Here is a 20093-nt window from a genome sequence, read left to right as displayed (position 1 = left end):
TTAATAAAAATCTGAGGGCGTGATGCTAAAAGTTCTGTGTCATCATAACAAGTATTATCATTGGCATGTTAAGTACATAGGAAGATAAAGTTCCAGGCACATCAATGTCACTAGTGTATGCCCAATTTTGATCTGACACCAAAACAGTTTCTGGAGCCATAATATTTCTTTCAAACTGAACTACCAGGAACAGCTAAAGTAATGGGGAAGACAGGAACCAAGAGGGGAACGAGTATCTTAATTCTGTCCTCATTTTTTTTAGATGGACAAGGAAAAGAAGGGGCATAGTTACCCAGAGATGCCCAACTCTCAAAAATTACACAAAATGAAAATGATATACTTACATCACCCTCCAAACTGAGCTTGCACAGAATTTCATGAACGGTAGACATTTTGAAAGAAGCTGGAAAAAAAGTACAACAAAAAGTCCTTATTACGAAGAGATTCCCTTCCCCTGAAGCACAGTAATTCATTATACTAATCTCTACTTCTTGGACCATTTCACCTGGTGATATTAGAGTAATATTTGCAAACAGATGCAATTCTCATCTTGTGACTCAGAAAGTTAAAGCTGAGAGATGGTTTGCATTGTTTGGGATGGACTACAGAACTAGCTAGTTTTGTTCCTGCTCTGCTCAAAGAGAACTTGAAATGACTGACTTGTAAATACAAATATCAAAATGCTTCCCAACAGCAGTGTAACTTGTCTAAACAGGATAAGACTGAATCTTTTGGTTCTCCTAAAAAACAGTAATCTTGTCAAACTAGCCATTACTTCAGTATTTTTCAGTAATATATTGAAAAGGGTCTGAAAACTATGGATGTGAACTGAAATCAACAGCATTTTCATGATGGCTCATTCCTAAATAGAGCCCTTTATTACTATCCCTAATTATTCTCTTAGCTCACCAATGATAAGAGGTATTAGAAGATATTGAACTGTTGATGAGAAAGACAATGGACATATCTTCTGATGTTAACTCATCCTATGAAAGAGTAATAATCCTTGTATTTAAGATTCAAAATGGCTGAAATGATGTCATCTTCCAGTTAATACACTTAACCGGGCAGTGATACCACAGCCTAATGAATTGGCTTTCCAGCTCTGCAATCACCGTTCTCGGAATTGATGCACCAACCCCTGCCAAAAAAAGTGCTCAACTGGCAGGAAATTTACCTCAGCTGAGACAAGACAGGTCATTCAGCAGCAGCCTCCCCAAAACAAAGAAAATAGAGCAGAGCTGTGTCCTCAAACAGTGGAAATGACCTCTGAATTACAGCAACTCCTGTTTTGCTCTTTTATTATGATGTTTTTATATATTTGCACCAGGTCCTAGTCATGGTGTGTGGGATCTCCGATCCTGAGGAATGCAGGATCTTCAGCTGCAGCATGTGAGATCTAGTTCACTGAACAGGGAGAGAACCTGGGCTCCCTGCATCGCCAGTACAGAGTCTTAGCCACTGGACCACCCAGGAAGTCCCTGCTCTTTGTGCTTAATGTTCTTTGATCAAGGAAATAGTGCCCATGCAATTCAGCTTTCTGTTTTCTTCCAACAGTTTGCTTAGTTTACATGTTTTCATACAACTGGCTTGGAGGGACTATTTTGACACAGACATTTTCTCACTTATTAGAAGGCTCTGGACTAGGCAGATTCCAGGCTCTGTGGGGAGTGAGCTATAAGAATGTAAGAGAAGAGGATTTGCCTTTATTTGTGGTTATGGAAATATTTCTGCAAGACTTTCACAATAAACTCTGTTCTACACCAACTCTTCTCTCTCGACTGATGCTTATAGAAACGTTTTAAGCATGGCAAAAAAGAAAGTCACAGCTATTCCAACCCCTCCATTCCCACAACTCTCAGACACCATCATACACACTCCCAATCCCTGCAATATACCCCACCACTGGGATATAATCCTAATTTGTAAAGTTGTCCTCCATAAATAAACTGTGGTACATCCAGATAATGTAATATTATTCAGCACTAAAAAGAAATGAGCTATCAAGTCGTGAACAGACACAGAGGTAACAAATGCATATTACTAAGTGAAAACATCAGTGTGAAAAGGCTACATATTGTATGATTCCAATTATATTACATTCATGAAAAGGCACAACCATGGAGACAGTAAGAGGCTCAGAGGTTGCCAGGGATTAGAGGGTAAGGAGGGAGGGAAGAACTGACGGAGCATAGAAGATTTTTAGTGCTGTGATACAGTGGATACATATTATTATACATCTGTGAAAACCCATAGAATTTATAACACCAAGAGTGAAGCCTAATACAAACTATGGGATTTGAGTGATAATGATGTGTCAATGTAGGTCCAGCAATTAAAACAAATGCACTGCTCTGGTGGGGGATCTTGAGAGTTAGGAGGCTGTGTGTGTAGAGGGGGTGCTGGAAATACATACAAACTCTGTACTTTGCACTCAATTTTTCTGTGAACCTATAACAGCCCTCAAAAGTCTACTTTCTTTAAGAGTAGCCAGACTGTCCAAGGGCTTCCCATGTAGCTCAGTTTGGTAAAGAATCTGCCTGCAATGCGGGAGACCTGAGTTCAATCCCTGGGTTGGGAAGACCCCCTGGAGTAGGAAAATGAATACCCACTCCAGTATTTTTGCCTGGAGAATCCCTATAAACAGAGGAGCCTGGTGTGCTGCAGTCCATGGGGTTGCAAAGAGTCGGACACGACAAGTGACTAAACACAGCACTCAGCACAGACTGTCCAATATACTAGCCACCAGCCACGTGGCGACCAGACAGCCACTGGCTATCAAACATTGAAAGGTCCTCAGTCCAAACTGAGATGTGCTTAAGTAAGTGTAACGTAGACACCAGATTTGGAAGACTTAGTGTGAGAAGGAGAATGTAAAATCTAATAATTCCCAACTTCACCCAGGGCCAAGAACATTTTATAGGGTCACCTCAGTATCCTGCTGAGATTCACCAAAGCGGAGGTAGACTCCCTAGGACATGGACCCCCTGGCCTTGACTCTCACTCATGGGGCTCAGTAAGAACTGGACTAGGTCTGCAGTGAGGGATAAACTGTTATCCTCTGCCTTGTGGAATTCTAGGCCTCATTGTAAGCAGCTAAGAAATAAAAATGCCAAAACAAAAAGACGACCAGTAAATCAGAACTGTTTCTGGATGGATTTATTAGACCAGGCACTTCACATCAGTTCTGATATTTAGGAATCCGCAGCCACAGAGGCAGGTGAGGTTCTGCCAGGTAGTTCTTTCCAGCTGCCTTTCCAGCTCTGAGCACCAGCCTGGGAGACAGGTCTCACCATGCCCTAGATGGATCCCTTGGTGCTGTACCACAGAACCTGTGATTCAATAATCCTTCTCACGCCCACAACACACTGACACAGAAAATCAGATTTTAAAAAGCCCACAGATTTCCCTTCCCAGTAACTATCCACAGTCGTACTGCTCTTTCAGCAACTCAGTGGCTCTTTCACGCCACTATCAACCACATTCCTCTATTTTATCTTGTCACAACAGTTCAATATCCACCCTTCTGTGATGTTCTCTTACTCCAGCTCCATCCAGCCCTCTATCTATTCCCTAGCAAAAGCGGACTTGAGGGAATTCCCTGGTGGTCCAATAGTTACTTAAGAACCCACCTTTCAATGCAGCAGTTGTGGGTTCAATCCCTGGTCAGGGAACTAAGATCCTGCACGTCAGGGGGCATCTAAGCACACACACCACAACTAGGGAAGTCCACATGCTGCGACTACTGAAGCCTGCACGCCACAGGGAAGAATGGGCACAGCCCCCTCCAAAAGAAGAAACAGCAAAGGGACTTGAGCCGAACTGCCCCTTGCTTCCCCTCAAACACACCGTAACTGCTTTAATCCACAGCATCTTGACTCGTGTCTCCCGTCCCACTGTCTTCCCTTTCTCTTCTCCTAGTTACAGACTCTGCCCGTTTCTCAGGTCACTAGCACTTTGGCATATGCTTCAACAGAGTGGCTGCGGCCTCCTCCCCGCAACACTGTCTCCCACCTTTTGGTATCAGGAACACTTTCTGATGCCACTCAACTTACTTGCTGTGAAACAGTATCCTGAGTTCCTGCCATGCGTCACATATTCAAATGGCAACTACATAGTACAATTCAACAAAACAGTCATCTGCTGGACAGAGTCCCAGTTCCCCAACAGATTTAAGAAGGCTCTTCACACTGTAGGTGCTAAAGAAACTTTCAGAAACAGTGAATTGATATTTTTGCATAATTAACATTGATATGTTACTATTTACAAGCATTCTGCAGAAAAAGAATATCACAATAACCAAAAAACAAGATCCATGAAGCTTGCCATTTCTCCATGCAACAGTCTTCTGCATCCATATAAATACTTCCTACTTCATGCAAGCTTAATGGCAAAGACATTTTCACCTTAGAAATAAACATGGTCCTAGTTCTTCACTATGGCCAATCCATTTATTTCTTCACCATATCCTGGTCTCCTCACTACATCCAAGATCCTGGCAATGCAAAGTCATTTTGCAGATGACTAATTAATCTCCAGAAGAAACAGTCGGCTTTGCCACTCATAATATTTGTTAAAACATTAGCGTAATATAGTGCATTTGATTAATGAAAAGATGTCAGGGTGCGGCTACCCTTGAAAGTGGAAAGAGAAAGTCTTGGCAGGGCTACTGTAGGTTACAAACACTGGTGACACCCAGGAAATCAATCAACAAGCCCCTACACACACACACACACACACACACACACACACACACACACACACACACACATACTCTCTCTCTCTCTCTCTCTCAGCCTGCCCCTCATTAAAAGCTGAGACACACACACACAAAACTATGTAACACCGACTCCACTTCTGCAGGACCTTCCCTCTCTCTTCCTTTCTCGGCCCAGGAAGACAAGACCAGGTCACCCAGCTAATGATGAAGGGAGGCAGGGGCCCAGGTCCAGGTCCTCAGACTCAAGGGCCCTTTCAACTTCACCACAGTGGATCTTCATTCCAAGAGGTTAAAAGAGAAGAGAAAGATAAAAGCATGCATGAGCTTGGCTAAATACCTGAGAGGTGACATACTGACTAGTTTGTGAAGGGCAGTCACTCACTCTGGAAGGCTCAAGCCAGAACAACAGGGGAAAGTCGGAGGAGATGAGACGCGAGTGAGTGTTCCGGGGGTGTGAAGATATAAGGCCAGGTTTAAAACCAGCCACGTCTAATGTGGTGGCATGTGGGGGCCTGAGAGGTAAGTTTCTTGATGGTGCATATTTAAGTGTGGCTGTGGAAAGGGATTTGACCCCAATACTCACAGTATCCATTCACAGTATTTGCTCTGGAGGCTGAATTTTCTTACTGAAACAATAGCTCTGCCTTGGTGTACCTACTGTTAGGACAGTAACTGTCCATACCATCGGGGACAATTCCACCCCTACTGACCACTCAGCACAATGAAAAATTCCTAAGCCCATTATAAGCAGAATCACCACTTCTTTTCTGGCAGATCTCTCTATGGAACATGAAAATGCCATCACTCATTCCAACACTGCAACCTCACCCAGATCTCCAACTGGTTTCAACTTGCAGGAAAGAAAAAAACAAAAATCAGCAAATTCAATCTGTTGATGAGTACCTCCACATAACAGAGAAGGGCTGGGTGACTAGACAAGACTGTTAAAATTACCTTTATCAGGTAAAGTTTTTTAAGAAAATAACCAGAGGGGTACAAGGAGACTGACTGAAAGAGCCACACCCATTTCAAACTGGCTTGAAATAACTCACCACTGGGGAGGGAACTCAGACACCCCACACTAATGAAGGGAACAGACAGTTTCCTCTGGCCTCAAAAATATTAATAAATGAGGCTGTTAATTGCCTGACTACCAAAGATTTTAGAGTGCAAAGCTAGACATTAAAGAAAGCTGTGCAGCTGCTGGAAAACAGGCACCTTACATCGAACATAAAGACTATCTTAAGGATAAATTAAGGGTTTATCTTAAAAAAAAAAGATTATACTGTACTTCAGTGCTTCACTTTCACAACATAGTTATAAGCCGTACAAGTAAAACAGCCTTAAACTCTCCCCTAACCCCCACCCAGTAAAAAGTAAAACAAAGCTTGCAAAAAAGGTGGAAAACAAACAATAAGTAAACCAGGAGTTAGTACTTCAAACAATAAAAACAAGTTCTACTGATATGAATTATGAAGAACCAGATCCAGAAAGCCCAAATAGCAATTTGTACAAACAAACAAAAACACACTGCAACAGGCTCATCTGCACAGCAGAACCTGAGTATAACCCAGCAGTTTCGTGGTCACACCCACTTTTAAAATGTGGAGTGTTGATGTGTTACCGCAAAACACATCCCTAGCAACCATGATGAATCAATCAGGAACTGGATGATACAAAGGATTTTTAAAACCAAAAAAAATGGGTGAGGGTGTGGGGGTGGAGGGCTGGGATTCCCCACCAGGCCCTTGTTTGCAGTCCTGTGTCTACAGGACCAGACTGAAATTTTAAATCAAAAGCAAGGAAAAAAAAAAAAAAAATGCATGAGTCAGGGGGAAGAGGTGGAGTTCCCACTGTACTCCACTCTCCAACCCTTCCCCAAACCATTTTTATTTAACAGAACCTTTCTGAAGGCACCCAGTTTTCCCCTTGGTTTTTATGGTCTTGATTAATGTCTGAGTCACAAGCGCAAGTCATTCCCGAGAAATCCTGGAATTCTGCCCAGTGGCCTTGCTCAAACAGAGCAGGATGGACACAGCAGAACTTGCTCTGGCCTGTCCCTTTTGCTGCCTGATCTGAATCAATATTTGTTTGCTAACTTCAGACACAATGTAGCCGCGAGCTCTCAGAGCCTCTCAGTCAATCTTCTGATGCAGGGTTAGAGTAGGTGGAAAGAGACACGCAGAATGATGTCACTTGGCTCCAAGCACTCTCAGGGTTGAGAAATCAAGGTCTTCACATCTACAACTCAATTTCAGTGTTTTATGGCCCACATATTACATTTCCAGTGGGGCCCTGCTGCTTACAGTAAAAAGTCTACACAGCATTCAAGATTTTCCACACTCTGGACTCCACATACTTTTCCTTAAATAGCACACACACACACTCACACACACACACACACACACTCAGCACCAAAGTCAGATTGGACTGGTAATTCTCCAAACACACTCAGTGCTATTCCGTGACCTCCATGTCTGGGTTTTTCAAGTCCCCGGTACTGGGAATGCTCAGTGTGGATCAGCTGACATCCTCATGCAACTTCAGGGTACAAAAACTACTGTTAACTTTCTCCTGCACCTCTCCCTGCTCCGGGTTCCTGTCTCTCTTGGCGTGTCTGTGAAGTATCAGAGCTGAGAGTATAAAGTCAGTCTTCCACTCTGTTCGCCCCCAGGGTTTCCATCTTACTCACTGCCATTTCCCTACAGGTCTGAGCATGAGTGCTCAGCACACTGGAGATAGTCACTGACATTTTGGTATGTTTTACACACACTGGCTCTTTCCACATTTTGTCCTTTTCTCCTTCTTTTCCAATACACTCTCCTTTCTCAATTTTCTTTCTCTTCCTCAGACTGAATATCTCATATGCAGTTCTAGTTCCACACACAAAGAGCTGGAGGCGTCAATTCCCAGCCTCTATTCACATCTTTGTAATGTCCAATAGATCCATTCAGGGGACAGACTCTTTCTCGTGATCTGCAGCTCTTCCCAACTCCCACAGCCCCTCATTTATACCTCATTTAGGCCCCCTGTGTCCTAGCTCTGTCCACAGGACAATGTGGAAAAGTAACCTCCATCTGCCATGGCAAGCAAAGTGGGAAAGGAGGCAGGAGGGAGTAAGGGTTTGCAAGTGGCCTTGGGACTGATTTCCTCCGAGCTGGGAGCTGGGTGTGGCAGGGAGACAAAGGGCAGGGCGTCCATGTGGCAGACACTCCCTTGACTCAGAACTTTCGCACCAAGCCTGGGAGGATAACTCAGACCACTTGTATGCTACTGACTTCTCTCTGACAAGACTGAACTAAGATGGTTTAAAAACCTTCAGGCTGTACCCTATGAGAGAGCTTTGGAGGTCATCTCAGTGGACCCACTGAGAAGGGCAAGCCTGGGCACCTCCTGACCCCTTCTGCTGACCTGCTCCCCAGCTAAGTAGATGGGGACCTCATCTGGCAACTGGAGGAGGAAAAAGAGACCTGACAGTGAATGAGCTGGGTAGGGGGGAATCTTTTATTTGGAGACTGCTGTCCTCTGATGTAGCCTACAATGAGAATAGGGTATGGCACCAAGGGAGAAAAAAAAAGGAGGTGGATTCCAGTACGCAAAAAAAAAAAAAAAAAGAGTATTCCATTTCTGTTCTTACAGTCAAATCCAGAAGGCAGGTTAAGTCATGATATCCTGCAACAACACTTTGCCTAGCAGGTTAAACATGAAGCTCAAGTCTGTGGAACAGCTGGATTAAAGGGGAAATGAGCCCCAATCAAGTTCGGAAGCTAATATTAATTTGGGAAAACGTAAAGTTCACAATCAATTACTGCCTATACAATTCACTCATTTTTGTTTTTCTCCTCACTAGATTTAAAACCTAAAGAGCAGAGTGGTGCTTTTTTTTCGGGGGTGGGGTGGGGTGTTCTGTTTTGTTCACTGCTATATCCCTAAGTGCTTATACTAGCAAGTAGAATATGAAGTGAAAATGAAGTGTTAGTTGCTCAGTCATGTCCTACTCTTTGCGACCCCATGTACTGTAGCCCACCAGGCTCCTCTGTCCATGGGATTCTTCAGGCAAGAATAGTGGAGTGGGTTGCCATTTCCTTCTCCAGGGGATCTTCCTGACCTAGGGATTGAACCCAGTTCTCCTGCATTGCAGGCAGAGTCTTTACCATCTGAGCCACCAGGGAACATAGTAGATGGAACATCTGAGTGGAACATAGTAGACGCTTAATAAATACTGTTGAATAAAGAGATGTTTAAGGCAGCCCAGGAGAGCCTGGGATGTTCATCTGGCACACCCACCCTCAGTTCATAAGAAATGCCTCAGCAGGCCCACAGCCCCACACAAAGGAAGGACAAAGGCCAGATTCTAGGCCCATCGGTGCAGGAAGAGCCTACAAACCCCAAAATCAATAACAATGTAGGAGGATATCTACCTTGCCAGGAAAAATACTTAAATTAGAAATCAGTCAGGAAACTAACGGCCACGACTGTAGACATATCAATTGATACAGTATTTTTAATAGCTCAAAGACAGAGGATGTTAAATATTGACACCCCAGTCCCAAACCAAGTTCATGATCAAAGCCAGTGAGTCAGCAGTATTTCCTGGGCGTTTACAACAGGCAAGCCATTTGGCACTACAGGAAATCACAAAATCCAGGCAGTCCTCCAATCATAAAACTCCAACTAAAAAAATTTAGTTTGATGGTCGCACCCTTCCATGGCAGATGCAATTTATTTCTGGGGAAAGCCTTGACTTAAGCTTTGAGATAACAGATGGAGTTAGAAGGGAGGAGAGTTCCACAGGCAGCAGTCTTAACACCCCAGACCAGTAAGGACACTGAACCTGGCCTCATGTGAGATCTTCCTTCACACTGCCTGGGTATTATGTGGTCCTCTGATTCCATGGCCTCAAATGTTATAAATTAAAATGCTTAGGTTCAAAAAGGTGCCTCGCTATTTTTGAAATAACACAACTCCCCTGAGTTGCTAAGGATTTTAGGACCACCAACCTTCCTAATACTGAATATTAACAAATACGGATTCAATCTGCTACTCTCCAGCTGGGTATAGTAAGTACAGTGAAGGAGGAGGAATGGGAGGAATGCATCAGAACTGGATAAGCATGGTCGGGCTTTTGCAATATGTCAGGGAGGAGGATCTCCAAGAAGGCAAGAGGAATACAGAGAAAAGTAGAGATAGTGATAAGGACATAATTACAATTACAATAATGTGATCAAGGCCAGCATTAAAACTAAGAAGACTTCCAGTAAAATATTTCAGTGATTTTTTTTTCTTACCTACACATCTTGCCTCCCACTTCCCACCACTCTGAACCCCCAAGCTGGGCCTGTACATCAGTACTTTCTATGGAAGTGCCTTTTACAACATTGCTTCAGTGCGACAGTGCCTTCTACATTCCAAATGACCAAGGTCCAGACAGGCACAATATGGTACATTTTGGATAGAACCTATCAAAAGTCAGTAGGAGCTCAAGGGTCCAGAACCCTGGACTCCATGACCTTATGGTTCTGGATAAAGACCCAGTAAGTCCCTATGAGGGTACTGCTCTTTTATACACAAATTGAGAATACCTTCCAATAGCTTTAAAATGGCAAACCTTAATACAAAAAGAATGATACTGCTTTGGTATGACACAATGCTTTCAGGGTGCTCTACAAATTTATTTTTGAATGAACAGGTTTTGGAACCTTTGATAATAACCCTCAGGGGCAATTCTTAAACCACTTTCATCCATAAGGAAACAGATGCCCACTTCCCACCGTCTTAACCGCGCCTTGATGGAAAACAGCCCTCCACGCCAGGCGCTAGGGCCGATCTCACAGAGCTACAGGGAGAGGCCTAGGGGGCCACGCCCTGTTCTGTACCCTCTGCCTTTGACTCATTGAAGCATCAGCGCCAGTCGGTCAGTGACAACTCTACCCACAGAACCACGGGGAACACTTCCTTCCTGAAGCAAAAGTGGTCAGGCAAATTGGAAACTCTTCAGATACACGGAAATCAGAAATGCTCTCCTACAGGATAATCTAGACAAAGGAGAAGGAGCTGAGGTTCTTCCGTTCTGTTCTGTTCTATAGGGGCAGGAGGTCGCTGCTAAAAACCCCTACCCCTTATCATCCGTCCGGTTGCTTCCCTCTTGCTGGTTGGCACAAGTTCCACAAATGCACATTTGTTTCAAGTCAAGTTAACTTGCAACAGTTGGGGATCCCTTTCTAGATGGCCGTAAGGCTCGTGTTCAATGTAGAGGGTGGCCGCACCCTCCGCTCTCCTCCCGACCCGGGGCTCCTAGGGTGGCCACACCCAGCCCCCCCCCCGCATCGCCTGGCGCGTCTGGAATGTGGGGCCTCCCTCTGGCCCCCTCCCCGGCGCCACCTCTTATGGCTTCCTACGTGCACTCGGGAGGGATGCCCAAACCCTCCTTCTGCCTTGCACCCCCCCATGCCGCAGCACACCCGGCGCCCCTCACTCCTGTCCAAAGCTCCTCGCCACTAGGCAACCTCCCCGCCGAGCCCCCAGTGCAGACGATCCCTCCGGCCATCTCCCGGGTCCCGTCGCCAGAGCTTCTCTTTGCAAGGCTGACTCCTCTGCCTCTCTGCACCGCGCCCCCACCCCCACCCCGCCCCCGCTAGCTCGGCGGCCTCGGGCTGCAGCGGATGGGCGGGCGTCCCGCTTACCTGGGCTGGGCGCAGTGCGCTTTGAGCGTCCCCAGAATCTGAACAGAGCCGGCTGGCCTGGGTGGGGCTTTTATAGTCACCACATCCTCGCGGTGCACTAGAGGCCCGCCCCGCCCCGCCTTCCCTTGCCCCTTCCCCTGCTAGCACCCGGACTTGGGGGTGACTCACCCTTCCCGCCCCGCGCGCCCGCCAGGGCCGCCTCGCCCTGGAACATTCCCTGGGCCGCGCCAGTGGGAGTGGCCCCGCGCCCACTGCCGTACCCTCCGGTAGAGCGCTGCTGAGACTTCCCCGAGGCCTATTAGCGGCCTCTTTTTCCTCCCTTTCTCTGCTTCTCCAGCGCCACGTCGAGTTCTCAGCCCTGCCTCAGGTTCATATCAGTACAGTTGCAAGACTTTAGTCGACTATGAGGTTGGTTAAGTCATTTTTTTTTAAGGCTTTCGATGCAATGGAAGGAAGAATAGTTCCAAGAAACATAAATCGTGATTCCCCTGAGCTGGGCCGTTGGCGTCCAGCCCCCGGTTACCGTCTGAAAAACATATTAGCTTAACCTCTGACCGGCCATTCCCGGGAGGAGCGCTGGGAGGGGGGTGTTCCGCAGTGTCCTGGCTGGCAAAGGATTCCTCCGCCTTGGGGCGCGTTGGTACACAGGAAGCCACTGTGGCTGTTGGTTAGGGGGTGGGAGGCCGAAGCCAGGAGCAAGATCCCACCCTCCAGCCCGGGGAGGCGCCCTTTTCCCAAACCTCCCGAGACGCCGGGCCTCCCGCGTGTCGGGCAGCTGTGCATGTCCTCCTGGCAGGCAGTCCCAGGCTGGGTGGGACCAGTGGCTTTGAACCTTGAGTTCCAACAAAGAAGTTCCTCCCTTCCTTCTTTCCTAACTGGCTTTTTTTTTTTCCCCCCCTCTCAACCTCAGCTCCCTGGCTTGGTTTTGCTATTTCTCGCTTTTTTTTTTTTTTTTTTCATTCTCTGCTTCTATGAACCACCGTGGCAATAAGCACGCAAATGTGATTGTGAAAATACTGTACTCACACCTCAAAGTAGCCGGAAAGTTTTGCTAAGAATCCCAAAAATCTCGCTCTGCACCTCTGAATTCTTTCCTTTCACACACGTCACGTAGCTCTTTCACCTGATGCTTCTATAGAGTTTTAATCTGTCTCGCTTAACGTCTGTTTTTACTTTCTAGTTGAGCGTCATTTCATTCCTGGGAATTAAGAAATGGCGAGGCCAAGAAATCATTGCCAAGCTCACAGTCAAGTCCAGACCACAAATGGGGTCTCTAAACACTCAGCCCAGAGCTCACTGTTACCCGTTTCTTCCACTCATAATGTAACATGATAGACACCGTCAGAAGGACAAATAGAAAATAAAGCAATTCTGTTGATACAATCTCTGATTTACATTTGTGTTCAGTTGCTAAGTCGTGTCTGCCTCTTTACCACCCCACCAACTGTAGTCCACCAGGCTCCTCTGTTAATGGGATTTTTAAGCAAGAATACTGGAGTGGGTTGCCATTTTCTTCTCCAGGGGTTCTTCCCCACCCAAAGATCAAACCTGCCTCTCCTTAATTGGCAGGCGGATTCTTTACCACTGAGCCATCAGGGAAGCCCATTTACCTTTCAGTTCAGCTCAGTTCAGTCCCTCAGTCGTATCCGACTCTTTGCTACCCCATGAATCACAGCATGCCAGGCCTCCCTGTCCATCACCAACTCCCGGAGTTTACCCAAACTCATGTCCATCGAGTCAGTGATGCTTTCCAGCCATCTCATCCTCTGTCGTCCCCTTCTCCTGCCCCCAATCTTTCCCAGCATCAGGGTCTTTTCAAATGGAGTCAACTCTTCGCATGAGGTGGCCAAAGTATTGGGAGTTTCAGCTTCAGCATCAGTCCTTCCAATCAACACCCAGGACTGGTCTGCTTTAGGATGGATTGGTTGGATCTCCTTGCAGTCCAAGGGACTCTCAAGAGTCTTCTCCAACACCACAGTTCAAAAGCATCAATTCTTCGGCACTCAGCCTTCTTCACAGTGCAACTCTCACATCCATACATGACCACTGGAAAAACCATAGCCTTGACTAGATGGACCTTTGTTGGCAAAGTAATGTCTCTGCTTTTAAATATGCTATCTAGGTTGGTAGTAACTTTCCCTCCAAGGAGTAAGTGTCTTTTAATATCATGGCTGCAATCACCATCTGCAGTGATTATGGAGCCCCCCAAAATAAAGTCTGACACTGTTTTCACTGTTTCTGCATCTATTTCCCATGAAGTGATGGGACCAGATTCCATGATCTTAGTTTTCTGAGTGTTGAGCTTTAAGCCAACTTTTTCACTCTCCTCTTATAGCTCCTCAATTCAGGCTGAAAGCTTTACAACCAGAAATTGTGTTTTTCTGCCTACTCCCTGAATATTTTGGAACAGAAGGAGAACATAGACTGACAATAATGGTGGGCTGGATCCTGTCTCCCTTCTGTTCTCCCGGCTGGTTGCACAGCCTCTGATTCCCAGTTGTGCTGTGATAGGCACTCTACAGAAGATAAGATTTAATTCAGATCATGTGGAATACCTAGGAGCCAAGTATCCACAAGAATGCTTTTGCTTATCTAGGGCATCTAGCAAATCCAAACATACAGATCTGTTAAATAGCCAGAGTCAGCTTCATACTACAGAACTTCACACTGGTGTTTTCATAAGAGGAAGCTGTTGCAGGTCATGGATTGCTCTTTCTGAGGAATGTGGGGCCAGTTCTGCCAGTTGAAATGAGTCTTTGAAACTCTGTGCAAAGATCCTTTTTTCTTTCTTTTCCCCCCATGGTTGGAAGAATGTTTACAACAACAAATCTCAGATTATGTCTCTGCTGCTGTGCATTCTGTTCTCCAAAGCCTTGACTTTATTTTGTTCACGCTTCATCTGCTGTACCTCAGCACTACTAATTGTGCCTAGCTAGCTCCAGTACTCTTGCCTGGAAAATCCCATGGACGGAGAAGCCTGGTAGGCTGCAGTCCATGGGGTCACTGAGTCGGACATGACTGAGTGACTTCACTTTCCCTTTTCACTTTCATGCATTGGAGAAGGAAATGGCAACCCACTCCAGTATTCTTGCCTGGAGAATCCCAGGGACGGGGGTGCCTGGTGGGCTGCCGTCTATGGGATCACACAGAGTTGAACACAAATGACGTGACTTAGCAGCAGCAGCAGCAGTGACAGGCCGGAGAAGGCAGTGGCACCCCACTCCAGTACTCTTGCCTGGAAAATTCCATAGGTGGAGGAGCCTGGTAGGCTTCAGTCCGTGGGGTCGCTAAGAGTCAGACACGACTAAGCGGCTTCACTTTCACTTTTCACTTTCCTGCATTGGAGAAAGAAATGGCAACCCACTCCAGTGTTCTTGCCTGGAGAATCCCAGGGACGGGGGTGCCTGGTGGGCTGCCGACTATGGGATCACACAGAGTTGAACACAAATGACGTGACTTAGCAGCAGCAGCAGCAGTGACAGGCCGGAGAAGGCAGTGGCACCCCACTCCAGTACTCTTGCCTGGAAAATTCCATAGGTGGAGGAGCCTGGTAGGCTTCAGTCCGTGGGGTCGCTAAGAGTCAGACACGACTAAGCGGCTTCACTTTCACTTTTCACTTTCCTGCATTGGAGAAAGAAATGGCAACCCACTCCAGTGTTCTTGCCTGGAGAATCCCAGGGACGGGGTAGCCTGGTGGGCTGCAGGCTATGGGGTCACACAGAGTCAGACACGACTGAAGCAACCTAGCAGCTGCAGCAGCAGCAGCAGCAGCAGTGGTAGGCACTCACTAAAACTTAGCAAACAATAGAATTATTCACCCAATAATAGAATGTTAGAGCAGAGAGGGGCCTTAACAGGCTACTTATCCAGTCCTTGATTTTTATAGATGTAGAAACTGGAGCCCAAATAAAGTCTCCTGCCCAGTCCAGAGATGGAAAAATGCACTCAAGTTACTTACTGCAGTTTAACAAATTACCACCAAAACTTAGTGGTTCAAACATAAATAAAACCATTTACTCATGATTTTGCAATGTGGACAGGACTCAGGGGACAGCTAGTCTCTTCTCAGTAATGTTGGGTGGGGCTGCTCAACTGGGGTTGCAGGATGGAAAGGCATTTCACTCATTTGTCTGGTGCCTCCACTGGGGTTGCTGGAATGCCTGGGAGCAGGCTGGATCTCTTTGTCCTTTGGACTGTCATCTGCCAGGTCCTCCTCTACACCAGGATAGTAAGGGCAGCCGGCTCTCAACAAGCAAAAGCTGGAGCTGCCAGGCCTCTTAGCTTGTGGGCTACCCTAAAACAGGCTGGATTGGTTTTGTGGGCTGTAGTTTGCAGAGCTTCACTTTAATCTGTCATCTGATCGGTCTTTGGCTTTGCCTTCTGGCCTCTTGATTCCATTCTCTGAGATGTCTTTCCTTTTCCTTAAGAATGGTCCATATTTGTTCCAGAGTAGTTCTCTCAATCTGCGTCATGTTAGTAGAGACTCGAATCCCCAGAAACTTCTTTTCCTTTTTGAACTGTTTCTGTGTCCAATCTGGCAGTCCTTTCATTAATATAATTATCTTTAAAATTCTGTGGGCTTTCTATACATCTTATTGAGGTTCCTTCCATGCTCCAAAATTTATATCCGATGGAATTTTTCTCAAAACTTTTGAGGAATTTCTGTAAATTTTAATGAGGCTTAATATCCAAATGTTCCAAAATTCACATTGATTATTCATATTGATTATCCTTTCTAAAAAAGATCGCTCTGAGTTTGTCAAGCTGGAACAATGCACTTAAGATTCTCAGAAGCCCTGAGATGGCCTTCAAAGTACCACATTAAATCTTTCTGGAATCTTAAAAATAAATAAAAGGGACTTTTCTGGTGGTGCAGTGGATGGGAATCTGCCTGCCAATGCAGGGAATCTGGGTTCCATCCCTGGTCTGGGAAGGTCCTTCATGCCTGGAGCAGCTAAGCCTGTGCACCATAACTCCTTAGCTTGCACTCTAGAGCCTCTGAGCCGCAACTACTGAGCCTGCAAACCACAAGTACTGAAGCCTGTGCTGTGCAACAGGAAAAGCCACTGCAAGGAAGCCCCCACTTGTCACAACTAGGGAAAGACTGTGCAAAGCAACAAAGATCCAGTGAAGTAAAAAATAAATAAAATTTTTTGAAAAAAAATTAAAAAAAAAAAAAAGATTTTGCAACCACACATGATTTGATCTTTATCCTGGGGCCATTTCTTATTTTCCAAATCTTTCTTCGGCTAGAATTCTGCTTCAGAACCAAACGTATGTTTACTTAGTACTTTTTTTTCTTTTTTACTTTATCATACACAGCTAAAAGAAGACCACTGGCATTTTCAGCATTCTGCCTGGAAATCTCCTTGGCTAGATTCATAAGTTCATTAGGCAGATTTTCTATCACTTGTGTTACCACAGGCAACAGTAACATTAAACATTCTGCCAACACATAACCTGGGCTGCCTTTTTTCCAATCTTCCATGGCAATTTCCTTACCACTTTTCCAAGCTCCAGTAACAGTCTTCTCTCTAGTTACTGTCTGGAAGTAAAGTCCATGTCACACATTTTAGGTTTTTCCTACAGCAACACTTCATGTCCACATTCTAATTTCTGTTTCAGTCTCCTGTTACTAGGAAATAAGCCCACTTCCAAATATCAGAAACTTAGAACAGCAACAAATGTATTTGTTCCAATTCTCTGAAGGGCAGAGTTCATGGAATCAGCTCATCTCTGGTCTATTTAGTGTTGTTTGCTGCTACTAAGTCACTTCAGTCCTGTCTGACTCTGTGCAACCCCACAGACGGCAGCCCACCAGGCCCCCCCGTCCCTGGGATTCTCCAGGCAAGAACACTGGAGTGGGTGGCCATTTCCTTCTCCAATGCATGAAAGTGAAAAGTGAAAGGGAAGTCGCTCAGTCGTGTCTGACCCTTAGCATGGACTGCAGCCTATCAGGCTCCTCCATCCATGGGATTTTCCAGGCAAGAATACTGGAGTTGTTTAGAGAGACTCAAATGAAGCTGGAAGATCCATAAGGGCCTCCCTCCAGCAGAGTAGTTATTGACCTTCAAAGGAGTGAAAGTGGAAGCTACCAGGCCCAGAAGTGAAACAGTGGCACTTTCCTGCACCCCATTGATCAAGGGAAGTGATATAACCCAGATTCAAGGTAAGGGGAAATAATTTCCACCTTTTCATAAAGGGAGTGATATATGTTTCAGTTGAGTTCAGTTCAGTCGCTCAGTCGTGTCCGACTCTTTGCGACCCCATGAATCACAGCACGCCAGGCCTCCCTGTCCATCACCAACTCCCGGAGTTCACTCAGACTCGTGTCCATCGAGTCCGTGATGTCATCCAGCCATCTCATCCTCGGTCGCCCTCTTCTCCTCCTGCCCCCAATCCCTCCCAGCATCAGAGTCTTTTCCAATGAGTCAACTCTTCACATGAGGTGGCCAAAGTACTGGAGCTTCAGCTTTAGCATCATTCCTTCCAAAGAAATCCCAGGGCTGATCTCCTTCAGAATGGACTGGTTGGATCTCCTTGCAGTCCAAAGGACTCTCAAGAGTCTTCTCCAACACCACAGTTCAAAAGCATAAATTCTTTGGCACTCAGCTTTCTTCACAGTCCAACTCTCACATCCATACATGACCACAGGACAAACCATAGCCTTGACTAGATGGACCTTAGTCGGCAAAGTATGCTATCTAGGTGGGTCATAACTTTTCTTCCAAGGAGTAAGCGTCTTTTAATTTCATGGCTGCAATCACCATCTGCAGTGATTTTGGAGCCCAAAAAAATAAAGTCTGACACTGTTTCCACTGTTTTTCCATCTATTTCACATGGAGTGATGGGACCAGATGCCATGATCTTCGTTTTCTGAATGTTGAGCTTTAAGCCAACTTTTTCACTCTCCTCTTTCACTTTCATCAAGAGGCCCTTTAGTTCCTCTTCACTTTCTGCCATAAGGGTGGTGTCATCTGCATATCTGAGGTGATTGATCTTTCTCCCAGCAATCTTGATTCCAGCTTGTGCTTCTTCCAGTCCAGCGTTTCTCATGATGTACTCTCCATATAAGTTAAATAAGCAGGGTGACAATATACAGTCTTGACGTACTCCTTTTCCTATTTGGAACCAGTCTGTTGTTCCATGTCCAGTTCTAACTGTTGCTTCCTGACCTGCATACAGATTTCTCAAGAGGCAGGTCAGGTGGTCTGGTATTCCCATCTCTTTCAGAATTTTCCACAGTTTATTGTGATCCACAGAGTCAAAGGCTTTGGCATAGTCAATAAAGCAGAAATAGATGTTTTTTTTGGAACTCTCTTGCTTTTTCCATGATCTAGCAGATGTTGGCAATTTGATCTCTGGTTCCTCTGCCTTTTCTAAAACCAGCATGAACATCAGGAAGTTCACGGTTCACGTATTGCTGAAGCCTGTCTTGGAGAATTTTGAGCATTACTTTACTAGTGTGTGAGATGAGTGCAATTGTGCGGTAGTTTGAGCATTCTTTGGCATTGCCTTTCTTTGGGATTGGAATGAAAACTGACCTTTTCCAGTCCTGTGGCCACTGCTGAGTTTTCCAAATTTGCTGGCATATTGAGTGCAGCACTTTCACAGCATCATCTTTCAGGATTTGAAATAGCTCCACTGGATGAGTGAAAGAAATTGTTGGCAACCACTTTTGCACACAATCCACCACAATCCTTAAACTAGTAAGTGGCAGAACTAAATCCACTGCTTTTTCCATCACACCGTCTCTCTCACACACCACCACTGCTTCAGTAAGAAGCAGGCTGTCTCTCAGTCCTGTACATCATATGGTTTAGAGTTTCACTAACCATAAAGCTGTTCTTACCTTGAAACTTGTTATACACAATCAGTATATAATAATGTATTATATTTGAAGACATGGCCAGAAGAGGAAAAAACACCTATTTGGAAAACCTGATATCCAGAATATCAGAATATTCAGATATCAGATATATCAGATATCAGAGTTCTAGAAAGAAAAATAGGGAAAATGAAGGGGAGAACATCACCAAAACATAACTGAGGACAATTTTCTAGAACTGAAGGCTATGAGGCTTTAGACTGGAAAAACCACAAGTAATGGAAAAACAAACCCAAGATACATTATCGTGAAATTTCAGAACACTGAGCGGGGCCAGGGGAAAGATCCTAAAAGATTTCAGAGAGATTTAAAAAACAACTCATTTATGAAGGGTAAGAAAGAAAACTGGCATGATACTCAAGACTCAGATCTTAGTTTCCAAATACTATTCCCAGTAAATAAACCAGTTCTTAAAGCAATGGCTGGATCCAGAGGTAGAACACAGAAAATCTGTGGTGAGCTTTGTGCTAAATGACACAAGAGACAATTTACAGGAGCTCTCACTGGTTAAAACTGAGGGTAATTTGAGGATCATATTGAATAGTGATAGGAACTGATGATACACATTGAATAATCTAGTAGTAAAATAGAAAATACAGGAGTGGACAGGAGAAGTTCTTAATTAGATAAGAATGCTAACTTATAAATGTATCAGGAAAGATAAATACAAAAAAAAATCATTATTATGCAACTAGAATTCCATACCCAGGCACACTATAAATCAAGAATGGACTTCCCTGCTGGCACAGTGGATAAGAATCCACCTGCCAATGTAGGCAACATAAGTTAGATCCCTGGTGTA

At 45.2% G+C, this 20093-nt stretch overlaps 1 protein-coding gene across 1 annotated transcript in view; it reads right to left on the bottom strand.

Moving 5' to 3' along the window:
- The window catches only part of ANXA2 (annexin A2), a 44440-nt gene extending 32953 nt beyond the window's left edge, over positions 1 to 11487 (bottom strand). Inside the window, exons 1-2 of the mRNA XM_052646397.1 lie at positions 11404 to 11487; positions 345 to 403 (exon numbers count right to left, since the gene is read on the bottom strand). Of these exons, the coding sequence (XP_052502357.1) occupies positions 345 to 392 (48 nt within the window). The 5' untranslated portion in view covers positions 393 to 403; positions 11404 to 11487. The remainder of the gene's footprint in view (positions 1 to 344; positions 404 to 11403) is intronic.
- Positions 11488 to 20093: the final 8606 nt, after the last annotated feature.

This window comes from Budorcas taxicolor, chromosome 10 (assembly GCF_023091745.1).
Source record: "Budorcas taxicolor isolate Tak-1 chromosome 10, Takin1.1, whole genome shotgun sequence".
Classification (NCBI taxonomy): Eukaryota; Metazoa; Chordata; class Mammalia; order Artiodactyla; family Bovidae; genus Budorcas; species Budorcas taxicolor.
Note: the sequence above shows the minus strand (reverse complement) of the source record. Positions and strands in the feature narration are given on the sequence as shown.